Below are 24584 nucleotides of genomic sequence, written 5' to 3' on the forward strand. Positions count from 1 at the left end.
CGTTTTTCTCAAATAATTTCAGTTTAGCAGGGAACAGAATGCGGGATTTGATGTTTATTTCCTGGAGCTGCTTCCTTACTTGTCTGTATTTTGCGCGCTCCTTGAACACTTGGGTGGTGAAGTCCTCATCAAAGAAAATCCTGCAATCTTTCACCCTAATGTCCTTCTTTGCCCAGGTGGCTTGTAGCATCCTTTGCCTCACGTTGTAGTGTTGGAAGCGGACTATTATTGATCGGGGACGGTGGCTGTGCCCAGTGAGATGCCCCATTGCCCGGTGCGCTCTCTCAATGGGAATTTCACCGCTCACATCCAGTTTCTCGTGTATTAAGTTTTCCACAAAGTCCATCATGCTATTTCCCTCACATTTTTCGGGCACTGAATACATCCTCAGGTTGTTCTGTCGTTCCCGGCCTTCAAGTTCCTCACATTTATTTTCCAGTTTCTTTTGTATGCGTAAACTGTGAAGGAGTACTTTTGTCATACCGATTTCACGGTCTTCATTTTCTGCGATTCTTAATTCTGCTGCACCCGCTCTTATTTTCAGCTCTCCGAAGCCTTCTCTCAAGTCGTTTATTTCCTCCTTCAATACTCCAAAATTCCCAGCAGTTTCCATGCGGAATTCTCTGATTTCTTTTAATATTTCAGAGAGGCCTTCCCCTCCCTCCTCAGGTATATTTGCCTCAGGCGGATTCATTGTGCCGGCCTTTTTCTGTTTTTCTTTCTGGCTGAAACGTGTTGACATTTCCCTTTCCTTTTTCTTTACCTTCTGTAAGAAAAAAAGTATTTGCGCAGTCAACCCGCCCTTGTGTTACACTCTCAGTTCCCGGATTCCTACCTATTCAGTTGTTTGTCAGCAGGATTTTGAGAATATCTTAATTTTTTGTTTCCTGTCTGGCCCTCGCTTCATATTTCTTTCTTTTTGAATGATCTAAATAAAGTAATCTCTGAAAATTCTCATGAAGTCTACAAGCTGAACCATGTTGGCCACATCATAAGGATGTTCTAAATACTACATGTGTTGACAATTAACGCAAAGATGCACAATGATATTTCAGTGCAGTGAGATCTCTGATATAATGAGTCTAATGTATTTTATTACCCTGATGCATGGACTTCAATCCATCTGTGCTTTTAAAAATCAATGCTAAACTTTATCAGTAATTATTTGGGACACTAATCCATGAGCAACTGGCATTATGCAGGGTCATCAAGAGGGCAACATAAAAGAAAATAAAGTATTTGACACAAAAGTAAGATGGAATGATTTGAATAGAGGCTGGAAGTAATTATGATTATCCTGCAGTGATTTAATGCATTTAACCAATGATAGCTCATTAAAGTCATCATTTGAAGTTGAAAATGTCTAAGACCAATTTAAGCAAAAGGTAAAATGTCTGTTGTTCGGTTACACAACCACTGGCTTCACACATTGCTCTGATGGTGTGCTTTGAGGGGACATAGACTTTGGTTGTAATGTGCTATAAGTGAGATACAAGATTAACCTTTATTGCTCCTCATATGAGAGGTAATATTTCTGTGTGCGGTGTGAGGTAATATTTCTGCTTTTCTTGTCCTGCTGCATGACAATTAGATGTGAGATGAGAATCTAGTTGCCTTTCTGTGTCCATTGGTAGAAAAGGGGAGTATAAATAACTAATAGTATTTGTTATATAAACTGTGGTAAAGACAGCACACTATGCTTTGATTTGCTTAAAAATCCACTGCTCATTGCCTATATGCTTTGTATTCAGCATGTGCTTATTCAGGCCACCATGTGCAGCTTCATGTGTTACATAACCTCCTCCATGAAGCCTCGCCTCCACACGGCAGGTATCACTGCAGGGACGACTCGCCACACATTAACCCGAGTGAAAAATAAAACACCACTTGTTTCGATTCGACATTATTCTATCCCCTATTCTTCTGCATTTGTGACATATTTCGTCAGTTCTATGGCTGTTGATGCTGCGGTACCCAGGAGGTGTGTTACGCGGAACAGACACGTACATCACGGCTCTGCGTCTGTTCCGTCAGCGCCCCTCCCTCCCCGGCTCCCAGCATCCCTGTCAGCCTGGTGATGCTGTCATAAACCGGAGAATAAATCCCGTTTAACGATCGTGAAGGGGGCCTTGGTATTTTGTGAATGGTTTTAATGGTTGGCTGCGTTAAATTGTAAGTACTATTTAATGTGTTATCGGATTAAACCTCATTCAGAGGCATCATAGAACACGGTTGGTGCTATTTTTATTTGCGCATCTCGCATTGTGAATCCGCGCTCGGCGTGAATAATACATTTCTCTTTCACTCGGGAGGTTTTTTTTTTAGGTTTTCCAAGGGCATCAGTGAGCGGCACGGTGCGGCAGGGATGTGCACTTCTCGCGGATAGACGGAGCAAGAGGAAAGGAGCCCGTTTGTGCTGCTGTAGTCTTTGATTTGATCCGATTTATCCGTGATATCCAGGCTCTAGCTCCCCTCTCGTTCAGCGCCTGGCTTTAGGATGAGACGTCATGAGTTGATCTGACAAATGTTGCTGTGTTGCACAGGCATATATTCTTCGCGTGCTCTCGCTGTTTTTTGGGGTATGATTGTGTAAAACGGGGCGTGCGATTAATGTTAAAATCCTCGCGTCGTGCTCGCAACCTTCATTTAATTTTCGGGATTGCATAAAATGATACCAGGATCTGCCGCATCAATGCTACCGTCTGCAGAAGCTGCGAAACTGTACCAGACCAACTATGTCCGCAACTCCAGTGTCATCGGACTCCTATGGGCCATCTTCACCATCCTGTTCGGCATTGTTAACGTGATCATCTTCTCTCAGCCATACTGGGTTGGAGATGGCGTGGATACGCCGCAGGCCGGCTACTTCGGCCTGTTTCACTTTTGCGTCGGGGACGGTATCTCCAGAGACGTGGTATGCGAGGGTAGCTTCACCGAGTTCGCTGCTATCCCCTCCACCGCGTTCAAGGCCGCTTCCTTCTTCATCGGTATGTCCATGATGCTTATAGTCACCTGCATCGCGTGCTTCAGCCTGTTCTTCCTCCTCGGAACCTCCACCGTCTACAAGATCTGCGGTTGGATGCAGGCATTATCAGGTAAGGGTCTTTCAGTACCTACAGTGGGGGTTGGGGTGCAGGAAAGGAACTTGAAATGGGAGATTATTGTGTTCACAAGATGTAAGGAGGTAAGATAAAATAAGATGGTACTTTATTGATCCCAATTTGGGAAATGGTTTTGGTATTGTGTTTAGATATGACAACATCCTGTTATTTTCTGTGCTCCACTAAACACTCTATAACCTACAAGATATTAGGTAGATAGGTCTGTTTTAGGTCCTTGTCATGTTACCCGTGAACAAGATTTTAATTGTATTGATCAGTTGAATTGTCAGGGCCAAAGTAAAGATCAGAATAAAAAAATATCAAGGATCTCTCCTGGAGTTACAGTAATACTGCTGAACTGGCAGTGCTGTCCATGGTGCTGAATGGGTTTCTTGGGATATTATGACATTAGATTGAGGTGTAGTCACATAAAGAGTTTATCAACTTATTAAAATGTATTGAACATATTTAAATAAAAAGTAACATTTTACAATCCATGCTGGTATAAACACACCATTAGCAGCTAAAAACATGATTTTAAGAAGCTGTGCCAATCCAATGTAATCAAATCAGGTATTTGATTAACAAAATATAAATTACCAGGGTATTTATGTTGATGTTATTATTCAAATAGCTTCCTATCTGAATTGGTATCACTGTACTGGCAGATACCCTGTCCTGTGATGGAAAGATTGACATGAAATTAAGAAACTTGATGGGTGCATTATTAGTTTTAAATCCTGTCATTTAAATTGTGATAGCTAATCAGTGAAATTATTTTTTTCTATTGCTAAAAAGGATATTGCTTAGTGTGAATGGAGAATGTAGTCCTATTGCTATATTAAAAAACTGATTAAAACAGACTGTAACAGATGATGAATTTGCAAATTACATTAGCAATTACACAAAGAGGTAAGGCTACTATGCAACTAATTGCAATCAACAGTTCTTTGTAAGACCCAGAGTCTATCCTCAGCCATCAGGTGTGTGTGTGCGTGTGTGTGTGTGTGTGTGTGTGTGTGTGTGTGTGTGTGTGTGCATGCGTGCGTGCGTGCGTGCGTGCGTGCGTGCGTGCACGCGCGCGCGCGCGTGTGTGTGTGTGTGTGTGTGTGTGTGTGTGTGTGTGTGTGTGTGTGTGTGTGTGTGTGTGTGTGTGTGTGTGTGTGTGTGTGTGTGTGTGGTAAAGTAAGGGGTGTTGAGTGTTGGTTCAGTGGTTGAGGTCATTGGTTCAGCTGCTGGCAGTATGCTGTCACTCTTACTGTGGGCTAATGTGATCCAGTGTGGTGGCCTCCATCATCTGAAAGGAGACAAACGTTACAGAACATCAGCCTGCTCAGCTGAACACAGAAGTTCAAAGCTGCCGATTTTCTGTTCGCAACAAACACAAATGAGGGGGGATTTTTTGGAACAGCTCCAGCTCCGTGTGCTATGTTGGGCTGAATTAATGCAATAAGCCTCTTTAATGAGGAGACCGTCGGGCTGTGTGCTTCTGTAGCTAAGAGATGAAAGAGAAAGCCAAGAGAAGAGACTCTGACCACGGCAAGCTGGCACAGGGATGCCTAATGAGGAAGCTGCTGTCAAACTTCATTACGCATAGCTGAAGGTTAAATCACGCTGCCTTCAATTACAAGCCCTGTGAAGACAGGTGGCCCACTGGCATCTGTACAAGGCCCCTACTGTCAGCTAATGTTTTGAATCGGAAGTACAAATGATCAATATGATGATATTATTAATGGCCAAAATGTGTGTGCAAGCAAAAGAGAATAACTCTTCGCTGCTCCCTTTTCCTTTATCCACTATTCACTTCCTTCCACCTTATTGGGCATATGGTATGCCAAATCTCCTTCCACACCAATAAATCCCTAATTTGTTTTCTCATTCAAGCTCCATTTGTTAGTTCTTCCCTTGTCTGACAGAATTATACCGTATGAAAAACATCATAAAGCGGAACCATGCCTCATTTAGTAAAAGGCCTATTCAGACATAGTAACTCAAATTCAAGGTCATACTCTGTGTGCTGGCCATACGTAATTTAAGTGATATATTGCAAGACACTCTCAGCAGCTGCTTTCACAAATCCCCTCGGGCTGAGGTCAGAATGTTGTGTATAAACACTCAGAAACACAGAACAAATGTACGCTGCAGCATAGAGCTCCTCTCTAGTGAATCAGGCAGCGAGAGCAGGCACACACTCTCCAACCATCTTCAGGAATGTTAAAAAAGACTGAATATTTGATGAGCCAGGACGCGTTGAAACTCTCAAAATGTCTACCACAGCCAAAGATGAGGGCAGAAATGCTCCTTCGTCCATCCTGCCCTCGATGGACTTGTATCCTTCTTTTACCTCACAAAAGCTATTTCTGTCTTTGCATCAAGTCCATGGCTTGCAGGTGTAAGCATGTTTTATTTTCTGCAGAGCTAAGAGATGCACAGTAAGATGCACATGCTCCTTCACTGTATCTCTTTCTGTTACCGCCACACCGAGCACCCTCCTGTGCAACTCGACATGTAACACCTGCTCATTGTGACCTCACTCATATTTTCTGTCCTGTAACTGCAGTTCTTTTCAGTATGCCAATTAACTAAGAACACTAAGAGGTCAATCCTAATTAAGACAGCGCTTTTTCCTCCGTCTATGTACTGTACAGTTGCTATCCTTTTTCTAGAGTCTGTTTCCTTTCAAACACATATGAGTCATACTTGTGAATGGGCAAGGTGCAAGCTTTGTAAGGTCAACAAATGTACAGAGTCAGACTGACGGTGGCCTATTTGGAAAGAAACAGACGGATTTAAAAAGACCGAATTTATGTATAGGCCGGATGTGTTTTTTTTTTCTTTCTATTTTGGTCTCTTGCATCATTCTGGGTCTTGGTTGTGTAGATGTTTTATTTTTTTCCTGATACAAAAGGTTTGCTTCAGAATTCATAAGCAAAACAAAATGCATTCAGAAACATCCAATGCTTTGTAGTTTATTTATTACGTATTTAATAGTGGCTTTTTCTGAATGCGCACTAGCCTGTGCATTTGCATGGTTGAAAAATATGGCTAGATAATATTGGGCAATTTTGCTAAACATGACTTAAACAATAATCAAAATTGTCCAAAAAGGGCCACTGTGTCACAAACGAGCTGAGAACCAAAACGCAACACACGGGAAACCAGTGATAGTCGGTAACCTGCAGCTTTATTATAGGCAAAGGGCTGGTCGGGGACAAACCGACAGACAGTAGGCAAAGGGCTGGTCGGGGACAGGAGAGGGTTCCAGGAGTAAGCAAGACGGGAGACGCAGGTACAGGCAGGGTCAGGGAGCAGACAAGGCAGAATAATCCAGGGAAAGGCAGGGTCAGGAAACAGGCGAGGCAGGCTGGTCAGGGGCAGACAAGGTCGAAACCGTGAGAGCAATCTGGAAGGTAATGCGGGGAAGACTGGCATGCTGCGAAGTACGATATGGCACTGAGGTGAGAGTGAAGTGGGCCTATATACTAATGGAGCTGATGGGTGTAACAGAGTGTGAGAGAGAAACAGGGTGTGACTACCAGGTGACTAAGGAATGCTAATGCAGAAAATAGGTGAGTGAGGGAGCAGACTGTGACTCACCGGATAGCTCAACAGTAAGAGCTGGTGGCCCAGATGCTACAAATCATCCCCTCTATCTCCACCTCTCATCTGTGAGTTTCCAATAAACGCACTCTGACCGAAAAAAATTATAATTTCAAAATAAAAAAATTGTTTCAATCAAATAATTAATATAATATTTAACATACTAAGATGTAGGATGTAAGAAAGGATGTCCGTCTTTTTTAAGTTAAAGAGAGAAGATTGCACAATGTATCCTTTCCATTGTATGTATATTATGAAATATAATATTGTACATGCATATTAGTGTTTGTACCAGTATGCTGCCACAGCAAATAAAGTCTGAAGTTTAAAACCTTCTCTGGCTGAAGATGGATAAAGATCAAACAAGTTGAATCAATACAACACAATCTTCTATTGCCTGAAAGCGGTGAGAAAGACAGCAGGAAGATAAAGGTCTACACAGAGATGACAATACAGAGAAAAGAGAAGTGAGAGATAGCCAAGGAGAGTAGTATGAGATTGGAAGACAAAAAAACAAATCAGATACCAGAGAACACATACTGGGTCACCTCATTCCTTCCCTCCATGTAGCATTATGTGTGTTTTTCAGCACCAGGCTCTCACTCCCATAGTCCATTAGCTCTATTGAGAGGCTTGTTCTGAAAGGAGCATTAAAGCCTAGTTGAATGGAGAGGTGGAAAGTGTTGGAGCGCGGCTGGAGAGCAGCGTCACAGAGCTGCACTCTCCACTGCGGCAGCCCCTGTGTGCCCCACTCTCACAGCTAATGCTGCAAAAGAGCACTCGTCTGGATACCCATCAGGCCTTAAAAAGCAGAGGAGGGCTCGACTGAGGCAAAGGCGGGGTCTGCTACTTTTGCTTTGCTTCCTGTGTTTGTATGTGTATATCTCATACTATAACATTTGTGAAACACAATAGATGTACATAATTTGTCTGCATGCTAAAAGACGACCATCAGGCCCAGAGCTTGATTAACTTCTTTGTCAATATGCACCTTTGGTGAATTAGAACTTCCTCAAGTTGCCAAAAGACAATATTTTAAAGCAAAAATGTGCATATACATAAAACACATTTCTAAGATGCACAGCAGAGCTGACTTTAATGTGATGCTGTTGAGCTTTGTTCATAATTGCTTATATCTTTAAGAAGTAAACAATAAAATGCTTGTTCAAAAAAGATATGTATTCATTTCAGCACGCAAGAGCTTTTTCATCTTCCACTAACTTCTGCAGCTTTCTTTCATCATTCCTACTTAAATGACCTTCAGCATCCGCACTGCATTGAGCTCACTTACTTAAGCAAAGCAATGATTCAAAGCAGTAACTCAACTGTGTTTACCCCAAAGATTTCACTTGAACCGCTCCATAAATGCCGCTAAATTATTTGCATTCATTATAGTTCCACTCAATTTGGTTTGACCTTGTGAAGTACTTTGATGGATCATTTTAATGCAGTCAAGGAAAGTTGTTACAAAATGCCAACCCATCTCCATTAACATTATTTAAAGCTGCTGGATAAACATTGATGATATTCATAACTTTGGAAAGCAGTGTGACGGGACTAATGTTAAGTGGACAGACAATGTGAGCAATAAACCAGTGACACTCTCAAGCTGAAATATTATTTTCATTATATTTTTTAAATAATGTAGAGATTTTACCATTTGAAGGGCCTACATGTACCAATTCCAGATAACACACCACATCTGATTAATAATTTACATGTGGCCTGTCAAAGTAACTTCATAAGTGCACCTCCCCTCTCTACAATCAGTGTATTCTGAATGTGTATGGAAATGCAGTCTCCGAAAACATTCATAAATGTTTAACTGGAAAGTCCAAGCTGCAGACAACGACAGGAGGTTAATCTTACCTGTGACCTTTTTTGTTATTTTGCAGCAGTCTGACAGTTTGGGGGCTGCCGGTGGGCATCATCATGTTAGAAACAGTCTAATGTTTCCGGTCACTTGTGATGCTGCAGCTAGACAGAGACTTAGAGCGAGGGGTTATGTCTCTCAGCAGCACATCAAGTCAGATACCCAGCAGGCCAGTGACGCCAAATAACAAAAACATAAGAATGTCAACATAAGAAAACAACATAAGAGTTATATAAGTTAAATAGGTTTCATGGTGCTCCTCTAGTTTTACATGACTGTGGAAGACAGCTGGTAGAGAAGTGATGACAAATTCTTCTGTATGACTTTAGAGCCGATCGGTATTCTCACGTTTTCTTTTTTAGCTGAAACTGAATGTGCTGACCCACAACATTTTGTTCAATCAATTCAACTGGATGTGAAACTCTGCCAGGTGCACTAATCAACACACGTTCCCCGAAAGCTGCTTGACATCAAAGGGTGATACAGGAATGATCTATAGAGTACTAACTGATCTCTGTGACTCCTTTGCTCTCTTTTATGTCTACATGTTTATCTGTCTTTTAACCTCTCTTGGCACTGACAATGAAGAACTATTCATCTTGCTTTCTTGCCAAATGTCCTCACATCTTTAGTTCACAGGAAATCTGTTTCAAATTAACTATGCATTAACAGCCTTCAAGAATATTAGTAATTAGAAACACACACAAACAGTGGAACCATCTAAATATAGCCGGTGGGAGGCTTTGGGGAAACATCATCCATGCAGCTCACAGCCCTGCTGCTGGTGGACAGCAGGAGGAGAGGATGGATGATGGATACACACCTTCATACATATTCAACACACACTCATTGATATGCATGTCCTGTACATGTGTTTCCTTCCAGTAATTACATACCATGGCTAAGTCTCTTTAGCACAGTTAGAGATTCACAGAGAGGCCTATATGCTGCTGTTTGGCACTTTTGCTGATGTTATGCTTATTTGTGTTGCCAGAACCGTTTTTTTTTATTTAAGCACCCTGAGATCCTGTTTTTGGACATCAAACCAAACAAATCCATGCTGATTAATTAGCCTGCACTTTGTAAGTCTGTGTGTAGCGCTGTGGAATACAAACTGTAAAGGCCAGCCAAGGCATCAGCATGACCCCCCTGTGTTTCCTGTCCCTGTAGCCCTGCAGGGTGCGGACTATAGATTTTAACTAATCCCTGTGATCTCAGAGTGGAGCTCAGGGTGAGGAGGAGGCTGATGTATTCTACATGGGGAGGGAGGGAGGGGTGCAAGGTCACTGTGACCCATGAAAATAAAACGTTCCGTATGGTAATGCCAGTAATGCATATATTTGTTTATGGCGTTTGTAGAATAATGAAGTAGTTGATGATTGATTTTACTTTATGCATTTCAGAGGGAAATGCATTTTGAATATCTCTGCATTTATTTAACACAGCTATTGTTACAAGAAATTCATCAAATTAAGATTTTACATAAGATAAGATCATTTTATAAAACACCACATGCTGTTATCAATTGAACCATCTTATCCCACTACGACATTAACATTCATAATTATTACATGAATAATAATGATCAATTAATATGATAATATGTCATTGACAGGGGCTTAATAATCCTTAACCCTTACTAATTAAACTAATAATCATTCTAGACAACGGAATATGCAAGACATATAAAACAACAATAGATTACTTTATGTCGGCTAGTAGTTTGTGCTTAAGTAAAGCTAGCACTCTTATGTTGAAAAGTAGTGGCTGGAGGGAGTATTAATGGAATTGTGCATTTTGAATGGAATTTCATTTTTGTGGCCATTAGCTGTAAAAGGTAATTCAATAATCATTGGTTGTTGCTCAGTGAATTGTGAGTAAACTGTGTACTGAGAGAGCCCTGCTGAAGCAGAGGCTGTTTGTTGCGTCACCGCTGAACTGTGGCCCAAGTCAGTATTTTCATAGAGAATTCAAAAGGTCTCTTTTGATCCCCATTGCCCTTGCCAATCTTTATCCTCTAGGTACAGGCTGCATCTGGACCTTTTACATAAGCCCTCCACCCCGGCCTGCTCACTGCGGTTTAAGCTGTACTCTTCCCTCAATACTCCTCCTCCGCATCAACACCTTTGCTTTAACCTGAAGTGCTACATTCATTAAAGAGGCACATGTCTGTCTCACTCTTGTGTCAAACTAAGAGCACTTAAGTGTAGACACTGGATAATTTCAAAGCACACTGTGTCCTTCCGATACATGTCCTGCTTCACCTGTTCTCCTTTCTGAGGCCAACTTTAATCAATGTTTTATCAAGAGACGACGTCTCACCGGGTGTTCTGTGTGAACATTAAGAGTCAGAGCACACACACTGTCTGGAAATACACCATTAGACCAAAGGATTTAATTCAAAAAAGGTTTTTTAAAGATGACGGAGACAATGCAAAAGAGAGGAAAGAAGAAAAGTGCATTTCTTGTGTTTATTAGATACTAACTTTCAACGAGCTGTAATATTGACAATCAAGCTAACTGACAAAGCTAATGTTAGCTTGCTAACACCAGCTAGGTTAGCTAAAGACGATATTCTCTATTTATTCTTAACTTTGTGATTACTACTGACTTTGAAGGCAATATTTTCTTTCAAGTTTTGGTTATTTTTGGTTCCCCTTAAACTGTTTTTTAGGTTATATTAGGCTAATGCTACTTATGTTAACATCACTTCCTGTTTAGACTAATGATTACTATTCAATGGCATTACATTTAACTTGTATTTATTATTTTGTACCCTTGGGTAAATCATCAGTTTGAACAATATTTTACCCTCTTGTGTTACAAAGAGAATTGTCTTTATCAGTTCATTTTAGCTACATATATATCTAAAGCTCTTGTTCTTCTTGAGTTGTATTCCCTGTGGAGAAGTCGATTCCTACAGCAAACAGGAACACTGTAATATGTTCATGTGGAAACATTTTCCAAGACATTTTCTAGGACAGGACATACATGATTAGATTAAGATTCATGTATTGCTCCTTCTTATCTTTTTAACTTAATTGACAAGTTGATTGTTGGCATTTTGTGCTTGTTGTGCAGAAAATTGCGAAATATTTTTGACAGAGTGGGTTAAGAGGATGCCTGGAAGCTTCTTACTCCCCTCCAGCAACCATCAAGTTTTGCCAGCAACTGAGATAGAAATAGAGTTGGACTGCAGACAGCTCATCTCAACCAGCATGTTTCTTATCTTCCTGGGGAGACAGTTGAGAGTTTGTTTTAAAAGTTTAATTTGCTCTACTTTCCACTGTATTCTGACACTTGGGAAATCATTTTTTTGGAGAACTTGTGTCCAGACGGCTGTCTAAACGAATCTTTATCTTTGGTGTATTTTGTGTGAAACTCTCACTTTTTTTTACTATTATTATTTTAGCACTTAAAGCCATAAAACTGACTGTATTCTAACACCTACAAGGTAACACAGACTGTTTCTGTGATATGCCCACATTTATAATCCTCTTTCTTTGTCTCTCTTTTGACCCCATAAAGCTCAGGCAAGAAATAGGCTTAAGTGGTGACACATTTCTCACTCCATTTAGTCCCACTATATAGATTAAAAACTCTTTACTGCCTCATTTATCTTGATGCAATTACAGCATGTTATTGTCAAAGTCTTGGGCCATCTCATCTTTCAGAGCCAGAGAGCAGTCACGATGGTCCAGCATGAGGAAGAGGGGGTTGATGCAGACCACACTTCATTAGAGTCGGGAGTAGTCATGGGAAAGATTAGATTAATCTGTCTCATACTGCACCCTCATCATTTGACTGCATAAAGCTCACCGAAGTGTGGCAAGAACCATATTTTCTTTATTTGGCTATGAGAATGATATGAGGAAGACCAATCACAGACCAGAAAAAAATCCACTCTTATGGAAGCCTACATAATACATAGCCTGCAAGTGCAAACAGAAGAATACCAGAAATAACTGCAGAGCCTGTAGAGCGTGAAGCATGTTGAGGGTTAACACATAAAGATTGCAGAGCTAGATCAATTCAGACTTTCACATATGGGCTCAGAACAGTCTCATAATAGACACATGCACAGGCTTGAATTATGAACCAATGTCTTTTTCTATTCCGACACACTCGTCATATTTAATCCCAGAAAACACAACCCGTCATTTATCATCTGACAAAATTATCCAAATTGCAGACAAAACTACAATTCTTATTAATAGTGTCTTTTTAAGTGACAAGGCTTTTTTCTTTTGGTAATTTGTATATTTCAGTTGTTCACTACAAGTATGCTTGATGCTATTGCCAGCCCTTTTCCTAGGCATAGTGAACAGTTTTAGAAAACCTTCCCATAAAGTTAGTATCATCTAAGAAAAAGAGTGGGATTAGCTTGATTTACTCTTTCCCAAAAACATTGAATAATACTATAAGGCGGGAATGAGCATAACATATTTTCTAACATTCATTATTATTGGTGCATTCAAGTGCTTGGAGGAAACTTAGCAGAATGTAAAACATACCATTGACGTCAAACCGTTGAAAACCTGCAGGACCAACCATTGATCCTCGAATCTTTAGGCTACTTTACGATCCCATTTCTATCCCACTAAGTGCTAGTCTAAGCAATCTGACTCATCCAAACACAGTCACACCAGGCCTGAGCAGTCACAATGCTGGTAAAAGCAACGCAGATAAATCATGTCTTTAGGGGTTATGGATCACACTATACCCAACGAATAACAATCACAAGCTGCTATTTTGTTCTTTTTGGATGCGGCTATCTCATTACAGATACATAAAAGACTGCAGTGCACAAAAAACCCTTTGAACTAAACTAGTAAGAGTGCGCCTCATTCAGGTCACCATTTCACCTGTGGGTGTGAAACATTAAAGCAAACTTACTTATGCATATTCATAAAGACACCCTACTGGGATAAACACTCAAAGCTGTTCCCTGAGCGTCTGTGCTGATTTGTTTTTTGAGCTGACTTTTACCTTAAATGCCACTGCCTCGGGCTCATGTGCCAGAGAGGCTGACAGTTCACACACTCACCAGCGCCAAGATGTGTCACTATGAGAAGTGACAAATGATGTTCAGCTGCAGTGTATCATTTACACAAAGAGGGGCATGTTTACCAGTATGACTGTCTGTGTTTGTGTGTGTGATACAACTGGATCCATATGCAGTGTGAGATTGCAGTTTGGGATGTGTGTATGCATAATTTAGTATGTCACAGTTATGGAGAAGAAAATGGGGTCCACAAAGGACTGTGGGAGTTAAAACATGTGAATCCCTTTTCATGGCTGCTTAAATGTACTGCAGATGTGTAAGTGTTGGATCTGCCACCCAGTGAAATCAATGACATACTGAAACACTGACAACACCCAGACATGTGACTGCATTCACAGAGTTATAGTGAAAACAATAACCAGATGCTATGGAGGCAGATGAAATCCTATGCAGTATACAGTAACTGTGTTTTTTTTTTTTTTTCTGCAAATGACAAACAAAATGGTCTGTTGTGGTCGTCAGATGGGGTCTCTAGTGTCTTCTTGCAAATGCCACACTTTCTTTTATAGGCGGCAATGGGATTATTTTAGTATCGATGGGATTTAGTTGTCTCTTTACGGAAAAAGAGCCCATGTGCTTCTGACAAATGTAGTGCCATCATACGGCTCTGAACCATCTGCTGGTCTGCCCTCACACTCCCCTGTCGAGCTGTTCACACTTGATCTGCCCTACCTATCATCTCTTACATAAGCTGTGATGAGCCAACACGCATTTCTCAGTCCAGGTCTCCCCTCACAGAAAAAGAGACATACTGATAGTTTGAGGAAAACACAAAAAGGAGTAGACGCTGAGAGTATCTCCGCCATGGGGCTCCAGCATATGGTAGCCAGTGCTTATGACGTGAGGTGCTGGGTACTTGCTGGCGGCCACACAGGGCTGGAGCATGGCACCCTACATGGGGGCTGTCTCTCACCCCCTCTCCTCTCTCTCTGCCTCGCCCGTCCCTAATGATCTGTCTCTCCTCTCTCCGAGCCTGTCTGCTGCTCTCCAGCTTGAAAGAGAGAAGGGCAAAGCGGAAAGAGTAGGATAATGTAGTCAGTTAATATCTCGTCTCCACCCCGACAGCTGCATTCTGTCAGGTGTGCTGCTATTTCTGCTGCTACCTTTTATCACTGCAGCATGAAGCTCTGCTCCAGTGGAGAGTAAGGGGTGACGCCAGCTGATGCCAACAGATAATGAGATAATGGGGTTTCTATTACCCAAAACTTAAATTCAAGTCCCCATTTTGGCATTCCTCAAAGTATACAAACATTAGTATTGATCTGCATTTGGCATCCATGTTGTCTACTTTTCCTAAACATCATAGAAGTACTGTTAATTGAACGTAATGCCCCAGATCATATCTGATCTATTATCAAAAACTATTACCCGTAAATGTATATGCATGCATGAAGTATTTTAAAATGTTTAAATGAGTTTAAGTACATATGCTGCTTTTCCAACAAAATTGCAATACATCATTTTTATTTTTGTAATGCTTGCCTAAGTGTGAAAAAGGTAATGTAATTAATCTCCTCGTTACGTGAATGGGTGCTGGAGCGGGCATGCAAGATTGTGTGTGTGGCTTTGGATTAGAAGACTCCAGTCTTACCGTTACAGTGTTTTGATGGGAAATGGTCTCCTCCCCTACCCACAAGCTGTTTCTGGAAGCAGGAGCAGCATATCTCCTTCTGTTGGGATAGATGGTTGGGATAGATTTTTGTATGGCATCCAGAACTATGACATCTTTTTTTTGTTCTCTTTTAGTATCTGCACCTTGATGCTTTCAGCGTTTATCACATATATTTTATTCGTATTTTTCCTGCACCCTTCTCTCTCACCTTCTCCAGAGCGCCTCCTCTATCTGCTCCTGATGTAATATTCATGATGTCGTACAGGAGACACCCAGAAGGATCTAGAAAAACTTACCTTTGTAGTAAATGCATCATGAGGGAGGGAGAAACATGTATTGACTTACATAATATCTGTTAAGCTGTTACATAAACACCCATAATATGCAAAGCATCCATGCAGTTAGTAGAAGCACCGTTGGGTGGATCTCATTGTTCCAAGTTGAAAACATGATTTATGCACCACTATCCATGATTGACCATTTCTCAGACCCCCACTGAAAGACAGCTTCCCCTTCAGCTCGACTGATAACATGGCAGCTGAATGATGACTCAGCTTTCAGCGCCATCTAAAGATGGACATCTCCCTTTAAAAGTGCAAAGGTCAAAGTCAGTTCTGTTATCATGTTATATTTATAATACAGTTTATATTGTTTTATCTGATTTCATCACTTTTCATCCAACCCAGTCTAAACATGTTAGGGTCCTCACTGCTATAAAAATAAACCCAACAATTCAGTGCAAACTCCTCCTAAAAAAATTCTGAGCGAGCAAACTACTTTTGTTATTGCTACAAGCTATGGACGGTGGACTTTAAACACTTTTTGAGTTGTAGGACATTTGGTGTTCAATCAAGGACAGAGAAAGGCAGATATGTTCAAAAATCTTGTAAGGCTGAACCAACCATGAAGACACTGGTGAGGTCTGTCTCTGTTATGTGCTGGGACTGAAGACATTCTGCTTTTGTCTTGAGCCACTTTCCGAAGAACATAACTCAAGTTGGATTTGTTCAACAACACTGCCGCAATTTTTTTTAACGCTTTGCCACGTCAGGACCTGCTCTCGGTAGACACACTCTTATAAACGGTCACTGGAGACTTGTAAGCGATAGGACACAAGTGGACCCAGTCACCGGCGACACTTTACATCAATGCCTCAGTGACTCACTCAGGAACTGAATCATGTAATAGACTCTCGATGACGTTTGACAGGCTGTGATGCTAAACTGTGCATACTGCTCGTGTGGGCTAAGGTTCTAGGGAAGCCTTATCACAACCCAACAACACCAACATCACCAAATCAAATGTATGTTGCTTTATCACATGTTTGCTCACATTGCAATGTAAACTAATGTTTCCCCTGCCAAATGGCATAGAAATGTTTGAAATAGGTCACTGCAGTACTCCACCATCCGTCCATCTGAGCCTGAATAAAAACCTGAGTCCTTGCTCTCTGAAACTCGGCGTGAATATGAATTTGTTATGAAAGAGCCATGGGGGGGGGGGGAGGTAGAAGAGGAGTGGATATGCTCTGCTATGTATGCAGTGATCCTGCAGCATATAGCGCTCTGTTATTTCACTCTATTTCTCACTGTAACATCTCTCAACACCCACTGATATCTTTGGGCACTGTTATAGACTGCGGCCTGTAACAAACTGCAGCGTGAGTGTTTTAATGTGTACGTGTGAGCAGCCTGTGTATGCACATAAGAAGAGAGTAAAGAGCATATTGATTTCTATTTTGGTTGTAGAGAAGATACATAAGGAAAGTGATCCATACGTTATATAAACTTACACTTCTGTTTAAAGGCATAGAAGTGAAAGCAGCATGCAGGTCCTTCAAATGCAGATTAGGTGTGTAGCAAACTCATTGAAGTCACAACATAATGTTCAAAAGCCTGGAACACAAACATGTAGTGTACAGGGGGAAAGATTATAGGGAAGAGTTGTGGATCAGAAGTAGGGAGTGTGTGTTTTATTATTAATGTGCTATACACTCCGGATAATTGTGCAGTCAGCTGCTTTTTCCAGGTCCTCTGCTGTTCTGCTGCAACATCACCTCAAAGGAGAACCTAATCCAAATTGAAGATGAGAGAGATTTTTCCCCTTGGGCAAAAAGTGAGAATGAGGAGCTTAGTTAAAAATCTAAAGAGGGAGAGAGAAAGGCGGCACCACTGTATGGGCTCTCTTTTTCGTGTACTGCTCTGCCGCAGCATCACCTCAGAGAAGAATTTCTTTCAAACTAAAGAAGAAAGAGGTTTTAGCCTTTGGGCAAAAACTAAGAATGAGGAGCAGCCAGTTAAATCTAATACAAATCCAAGGAGAGAGGCAGGCATGACGTTGTGTAACCAAACAAGCAAACTATGTGAATGTGATGAAATCCAAGGCTTTTTTCAGGACATTTGATGTAATCGGAACAGTGACGACACTCAAATACTCTTGCTATTATTGTGTGGCTGTGGTTGTTTACTGATGTTTTTACATTGTGTCTATTGACTAATCTCTACCTAAGGGAGTCAATGGAAATCAATGTGATAAGTGCAATACAAAACACAGCGAAACCTCCAGAGAGGAGAATATTTGGGTAGAGATTTTAAAAGCAGTTGAAATGATCATTCTTCTTCTTCATTTTTTCTCATTTCCTGCACAAAATGTCATTATCTCTGACCTCATTTATTGCACTCCCCTCCCCTCCCAAACTCATCTTTTTCCTGTGGATACCTTTTGTTCCTACTCCCTCCTCTCACTAGGTGTCTGTCTGGTGCTGGGCTGTATCATCTATCCTGATGGTTGGGACAGTGACGAGGTGCGGAAGATGTGCGGGGAGCAGACGGACAAATACAGCCTGGGAGCCTGCTCAGTGCGCTGGGCCTACATCTTGGCCATCATGGGCATCCTGGACGCTCTCATCCTCTCCTTCCTGGCCTTCGTCCTCGGGAACCGGCAGGACGGACTCATGTCAGAAGAGCTGCTGGCTGAGAGCAAGGGTGAGAATATACTATCTAATCCGACAATATGTGATATTTTATTGATCTCTTTTTGGAAATGTACTCTTGGCCTCTTCACTGTGCTGGAATTCAAAGCCAGGTGCAGAACATGTTGGGATTTAATGTCTTCAACAAGTCTGCTACTTTCCATCATGTTAACCTAAAGTGATTCATATATGGTGTAGGACAGCTTCTTTAATCATAAGGCTACCTTCCTCACCAAATCTAATTTTCTATTCCTGAAATTAGTTCAACGAAATAATGTAGTAGTAGTAGAACCTTTATTTATCCAGGAAAATCAATTAAGAACAAATTCTTATTTACAATGATGACCTGACAGGAGGCAAAGGCTTCCTGAGGGGAGGGGGTTTGGGAGGAAAATAAATAAAAAGACAGACTCCGGGCACTACCGAACCCAGGAGACAACACCAACACATAGAGCAAAGATGACAGGCATAGCAGTTAAACATATAAAAACTCTAAAACAATATTGCTGTGGTTCAATCAGTCTTTAAAATCAGCATCAGGCAAAGCAGCTACATGTGTGTACCAGGGTGTCTATAATAGTGACATTGAAGGTGCGGGGGGAGACAAAGGTTTTCATTTTCAACCTTTTTTGTATAATAAATATCTCTACACAATTATCACATACGAAAAACCTGCATCTAGAAACAGATTACAGTGACTTTCCAATTATTATTTTTGGAGCTTGCATAATGGTTTACATCTTAGAGTCACTTATGTGTATTAAGTTTGTTTTTGGCTGGCCACAAGACAACTTGCCCTAAAAGTGCACTCTTGTAATTTCTGCAATAGTGGGCTGGCAAAAAACATACACTTAAAGTCAATTATAAACCTTTAAGAATAGTATTCTCATCAAACACAAACCATGTGACTTTCAACCTTGCTAAGCTGAATGTTGCACTATTTTATTTATCCACTCGAAGTAAAGTTTTGAAGCAGCCTTTAAATGAAAAACTTTTTTTCTCCCACCTAATTTGACATGTTTTTACCATTCCAATTTGTTTGCTCTTTTGCTAATTTAACATCTCTTAGTGAAATATTGTAATATTAAATGCATTTACACAGAGATTCACAGGGCAATCTGCTGTCAAACAATGTATATTTGGTCAAGGCTGAGAGGATTCAAGCGGACGGCATCCAAACTAAGGTAACAAACCGCTTTACTGGTGTTCTGCTAGTGAAGGGGTTTTAACATATTTTAAGGTTCATTTTAAATGTTATACCTATATTTCAAGTCACATACTGTATGTGCTCGCTACTAAGATCCAAAGACAGCTGGAATATCTTAATATCCCACCCATTTTCATGATTTAATCATGGCAATGGCCTGGCCTATAGGCGTGTGCCCATGAATATGCAATGTCTGCATTACCATCACAGGTCTGAGGTACTGTGAAAAGGCCCGGATCCAGGTATGTCTCCCAGAGGGAAATAGGATTAGTTTGTCCATGCCATGTAGATTGAAATAGAACCATGCAGGCATGGGCAACCCATCAAACTAAAGTGTGGAGAAAGAAGAAGAATGAAGATGAAAAAATGAAAATATGACAATACTTGAAAGGGGCTTGAAATTTCACTTTCTTATGAGAGAAGCAAATATGTTTCATCATTTTAGTTAAATTGTCAAATCATCTGTGCATGCAGCTGGTACTATTCTCTACATAGTAATACAATCACATCTCACAGGAGATCAATTCAATCTATATTTGATATAAATATATTCAAATGACAAATTTGAGAGAATAAAACAAGATGAAGATCTAAAAGGTGAAACTCCGAATGCTAAGATTGATAACTTAACTAGTCAATCAAAAGCCTCTCTGCTTCATTGATTAACCATTCCTTGGTTTAGGGCTCTGGGAAATCTATTATTATGAATATTTTACTACAGTTAAATACACTTCAGCTCATCCCTGGTGCCATCTACTGGTGTTTGTGTGCAATACACCCAACCAGTCATCGGGAAGGATGTGAACAAGGGAGTCTCATAATAGCCCGACCTTGAGAACCGTGTTAGCACTTTTATCTTTTACTCTGTGTTTATGTTTTTGCAGAGGGAGGCAATGCCTAACCAAAATCTTAAGGTAAGTAAGGTCTAACATAATGAACATCATCATCATCTTTAGATATGTCCATCTATCAGTCAATGACCTTATATCGGCCATCATCATCATCAATGTTCTTTTATATTTGATTACCAAGAGATGTGTCCACATTCCCAGTAAAGTGTCAATTCATTTTATAATTGACACTCTTCATCACTCTTTTACTCCTGTAGCCCCCTTCAACAGACAGTAAAACAAGTACTCAGATACTTTAATAAAATACCACAGTGTATCGTCAGTTTCAAGTAAATGTAATGGAAAAAAATAGCAATATTTTACTCTGAAATATACTCAATACTCAAATAAAACATACATTTATATCAGTGGTAGAGCAATAATCACATCATCTACTCAAGTAAAACTACTAATTACATTATTCTTACATTTACTACATACATATTTCTGCTCAATTAAAGGTGGGGTAGGTAAGTTTGAGAAGCCGGCTCGAGATACACTTTTTGTTATATTCCATGGAATGCTCTTAACATCCCGATAGCAATGAATATCTTAAGTGCTTTGACAAAAAACCCATAAAAAAATTCATCTGTGGAAGCTGTAGCACTGTAAAAAGCACGACCAATCATCTGAGCCGGCCCGGCTAAAATAACTGGATGGCCTACCTGCCTGTCAGCCTTCCATCTGTGCACAAACTTATCTCGTGCCCTCATTGGTCATGTGCGCGTGCGTGTGTGTTGGAGGAGGGGCTCTGTAAGGAAGTGGCCGATTTTTTTCCGGCTGTGTATTTTCAAATTCTAGCGCACTCGAGCTGGTTTCTCCAAAATTACCTACCCCACCTTTAAAAGAGTATTTTCCGGAAAATGTACTAAGCAAATTGCCTTTTTGACCAATATAATTAGATTTTAAGACTTGAGTTTAGAAAAAACAATAGTTCCCATTTCAATGAAATGTAGCAGGCATTTAAAGTAGTATGAAAAAGAAAAACTCAAGTAAAGAACAAAGCACTCAAGGAAATAAATGCATTTTTGCAAAAAATAAAATATTTCTCTTTCCCTCAGGTCCCTGAATTTCCATGTGTCTGTTTTCATGAAGTACCCGTCAACCCTCAACATCAGCTTAGCGGAGAGAGGCCATCCAGTTCTGTGGAGGAGAGGAATTCTGTGGAACCAGCCAGCCTGCCTTTCACATCAACCTGCCAAATACCCAGTGTACCCTACCCTCAAAGTCCATCCATTTTGCTTGCCGTCCCCGAATCGTCCCCAGCACTTAGATGGAGCCCGATGCACTTCTACCCCAATGTGTCTACAGACCTCACCCTTGCACAACATTGCATAGACCATGGCAGGGGCAGAGACTGTTATTCTACCGAGAAGTATACAGACTTCCCATTACCTACCTGAGAAGGCACAGGGTTGACATTGTACACCTGCAGTACGAGCACAGACACACACAGACACACAAACAAACACAAGCCACCACACTCATATGCACAAACACAGCTCAACGCACATACAGTACATTTGAAGAAAAACATTGAAAAACTCTGTAATTACAAGTATTAAACTATTTTAACACTTAGCCGTGTGTACCACCGTCAGAATGTGTGTCATGTTTTATTTGTGAGAAAAAAAAGAAACTGCTCATTTTCAGATATTATCGAGTTGATGTAAATCTATTGTGTTTCATATGTAAAGTTTGACAATGAAAGATTGAAGTTTCTTTTTTGCTCATACACCCCATTGTTCTACTTCATTTAATGGAAGAAAAAAAATATTTAAGATATTTTGTATAAGAATATTATCATCTAAAAGAGAAAAAAACTTGTATTTAAAAGTATGTACAGTGAATATTAAAGATGTTCTAGGAATTTTAACTAAATCCATTCAATGCCCTGCTAGCTAAATTTGCACAGCGCTTCAGTTTGAGAAGAAATCTGATATTTTATAGTCTCTGGTATCTACACTGTGATGGGGCTATAAGGACTGTGTGCAGCAGGACTCATAGCCGCTGTGTGAGTGTGCTTCTGTATGTTTGTGTGTATGGAAGGTCTGTTTGTGTGTGAGTGAGTGTGAGTGAGTGCATGCACATGTGAGTGTTGGTGTGAATGTGCTATTATAGTTGGCCTAAAGAACCAATATGCCAGCCTCACACACACAATTGTTCTGTTGTGTAGCTAAATGTGTGTGTCTCTGTCATTGTCTCCAGCTCCCTCTTTCCGTTTTTCTCTCTTTAACTCCCCTTTTACTCACTTTGTTTTGTTGGGACATACAGGGTAACATGATGGAGTTGGAGTATAATGTATAGTGACTGGTTTGCCTGAGGAGTGAAAAGTGGTGGTTATGGATAAGTAAGGCTGTCCCAGCGTCACCTGTGGATATTTTTCCGTGTAAATAAATATTCTATAGATACCAAACAATTAGCAAATATGGAGGAGGTTAATCTAGAACCAGTAAAGAGATTCCTTTAAGAATATATGAATTATGAACACTTAATAAAGGTTTTCACTGTACATCTCTGTTGTGTGTCTTTATTTGACAAAAGTGATGTTTCCAAATGATTATTATATTATTAATAAAGTTAAGTACAACTCAGCCTATGATAAACTTAAAGTTCACCTATCATGCTATTTTTAGGCAATAGCATAGGTCTCAGATATATAATAAAAATATATAAAAAACATGTCTATGAATTGTTTTGCTCAAAATACCAAACAGCTCACCCATGCCTCATATCCCTCTATTTCACTTCCTGTTTTAAAAGTGCTGATTTGGGGTAGAAAGCTTTAAAAAAAAAAACGCAAATCTGGATCAGCTCCTTTGTACCCCCGTTTTTAGAGACTCAGCCTGTGATAAACTTAAAGTTCACCTATCATGCTATTTTTAGGCAATAGCATAGGTCTCAGATATATAAAAATATATTAAAAACATGTCTATGAATTGTTTTGCTCAAAATACCAAACAGATCACCCATGCCTCATATCCCTCTATTTCACTTCCTGTTTTAAAAGTGCTGATTTGGGGTAGAAAGCTTTAAAAAAAAAAAAACTCAAATCTGGATCAGCTCCTTTGTACCCCCGTTTTTAGAGATTTGGGTACGGACGAAAAGAGAGAGGGTTTTATTTTCTGACACTGCGTGAGTTCCCTGACACACCCGGGACACATATTTATGTATAAAAGACATCAAAAATTGCATTTTGCAGGTCCCGACTCCCCTTTAAGTAAAGTCCTCTGTAGATTGATCAACTTGCAGTTTGGGAAATGTAGGATCCTGTGTTTTCCGAGTACGACCGGTTTGACACTATGAACCAAAAGTCAGAATAAGTTGGACATTTAAAAATAATGATGACTTTGCAAGATGAGAAATTATGCAATAATGCATCACCAACTAAAATGACTTTGTTTAAGAAGCTGTAGAACACATAGCAGGAAATAAAATAAGTTACTTGTAGGAGATAATGACAACAAAGTATTTGTGTTAAAAAATAAAATGGTTTCAAGAACAAAAACATTCTAACTCTGATTATCTGATTAAAATATATGTATTGTAATATAACAATATAAGATAGATAGATTGAAATAAATGTTCTTTTGACACTGACAATCGCTCAAAATGTATTTGTCTGGAAAAGGAGAGCCACATACTTTAAGGCTGAATTGGTTTCTCTTTTATGCAAGACAGGCCACTGGATGATGCCATGGTCTGAAAGCAAGAGAGTTTATTGATGGAATAGTAATGTGGGAATAACATTTTTCAAATGTACTTCTTATTTAATACTAACCTTTAAATTCCATGACCCTAAAGTCAAAGCACAACATTTGAATGTAGCTGTTACAGTCACAACTCTTACTTCATATTTCCAGGCAACACAAGCAAGAGCAGAGTCTCTTTGAAAGATAAAACGTCTTTGAGATTATGAAAGATTAACCTCTAACTCACACGAAACAATAGCATTTATCCAAGTCACATGTCTAGACCACCCTATGAGACCATCAAAAATACAGGAATGCTGTGGGGGGAGAAGGGAACTAAGAAAATACCACTATTAGCCATTATTTGTTGCACCTAATGCTTACCCTTTATTTTGTACTCTTTAAGTACATTTTGTTGCAACACGTTGTTACCATTGTATATGAATGCAGGACTGTAATGGGGTATTTTTTTAGTAGTGCTTTAGTTCAAAATCAAAATATCTTACAGTAGGCTACTTGCTCCCCCATTCAATGTGGGTGTCCCTTTAAGACAAGCACTAGGGTAGTACCCCT

General features: G+C 40.1%; 1 protein-coding gene across 3 annotated transcripts; it reads left to right on the forward strand.

The window, feature by feature from the left end:
• Positions 1-1908: 1908 nt before the first annotated feature.
• Positions 1909-22831, forward strand: LOC307041911 (LHFPL tetraspan subfamily member 3 protein-like). 3 transcript variants are annotated; one of them, XM_079685496.1, is made up of 4 exons: positions 1916-3095; positions 17999-18235; positions 20314-20343; positions 21381-21557. In XM_079685496.1, the coding sequence occupies exons 1-3, from the start codon at positions 2669-2671 to the stop codon at positions 20328-20330; spliced, it is 681 nt and encodes a 226-aa protein (XP_079541622.1). In that variant the 5' UTR covers positions 1916-2668; the 3' UTR covers positions 20331-20343; positions 21381-21557. The 3 variants fall into 3 exon arrangements, 2 of the variants coding, with proteins under 2 accessions (XP_079541622.1, XP_079541621.1); XR_013808933.1 differs by having other exon boundaries at positions 1909-3095; positions 17999-20343; XM_079685495.1 differs by lacking the exon at positions 20314-20343 and having other exon boundaries at positions 1926-3095; positions 21415-22831.
• Positions 22832-24584: the final 1753 nt, after the last annotated feature.

The sequence above is a fragment of the Notothenia rossii genome (assembly GCF_949606895.1).
Source record: "Notothenia rossii genome assembly, chromosome: 5".
Lineage (NCBI taxonomy): Eukaryota > Metazoa > Chordata > Actinopteri > Perciformes > Nototheniidae > Notothenia > Notothenia rossii.

Coding starts and splice junctions, on each gene's coding strand:
- LOC307041911 (XM_079685495.1), top strand. CDS start 2,669: ATGATACCAGGATCTGCCGCATCAATGCTACCGTCTGCAGAAGCTGCG. Junction 3,096..17,998: donor TTGGATGCAGGCATTATCAG/GTAAGGGTCTTT, acceptor TCCTCTCACTAG/GTGTCTGTCTGGTGCTGGGC. Junction 18,236..21,414: donor GCTGCTGGCTGAGAGCAAGG/GTGAGAATATAC, acceptor GTTTTCATGAAG/TACCCGTCAACCCTCAACAT.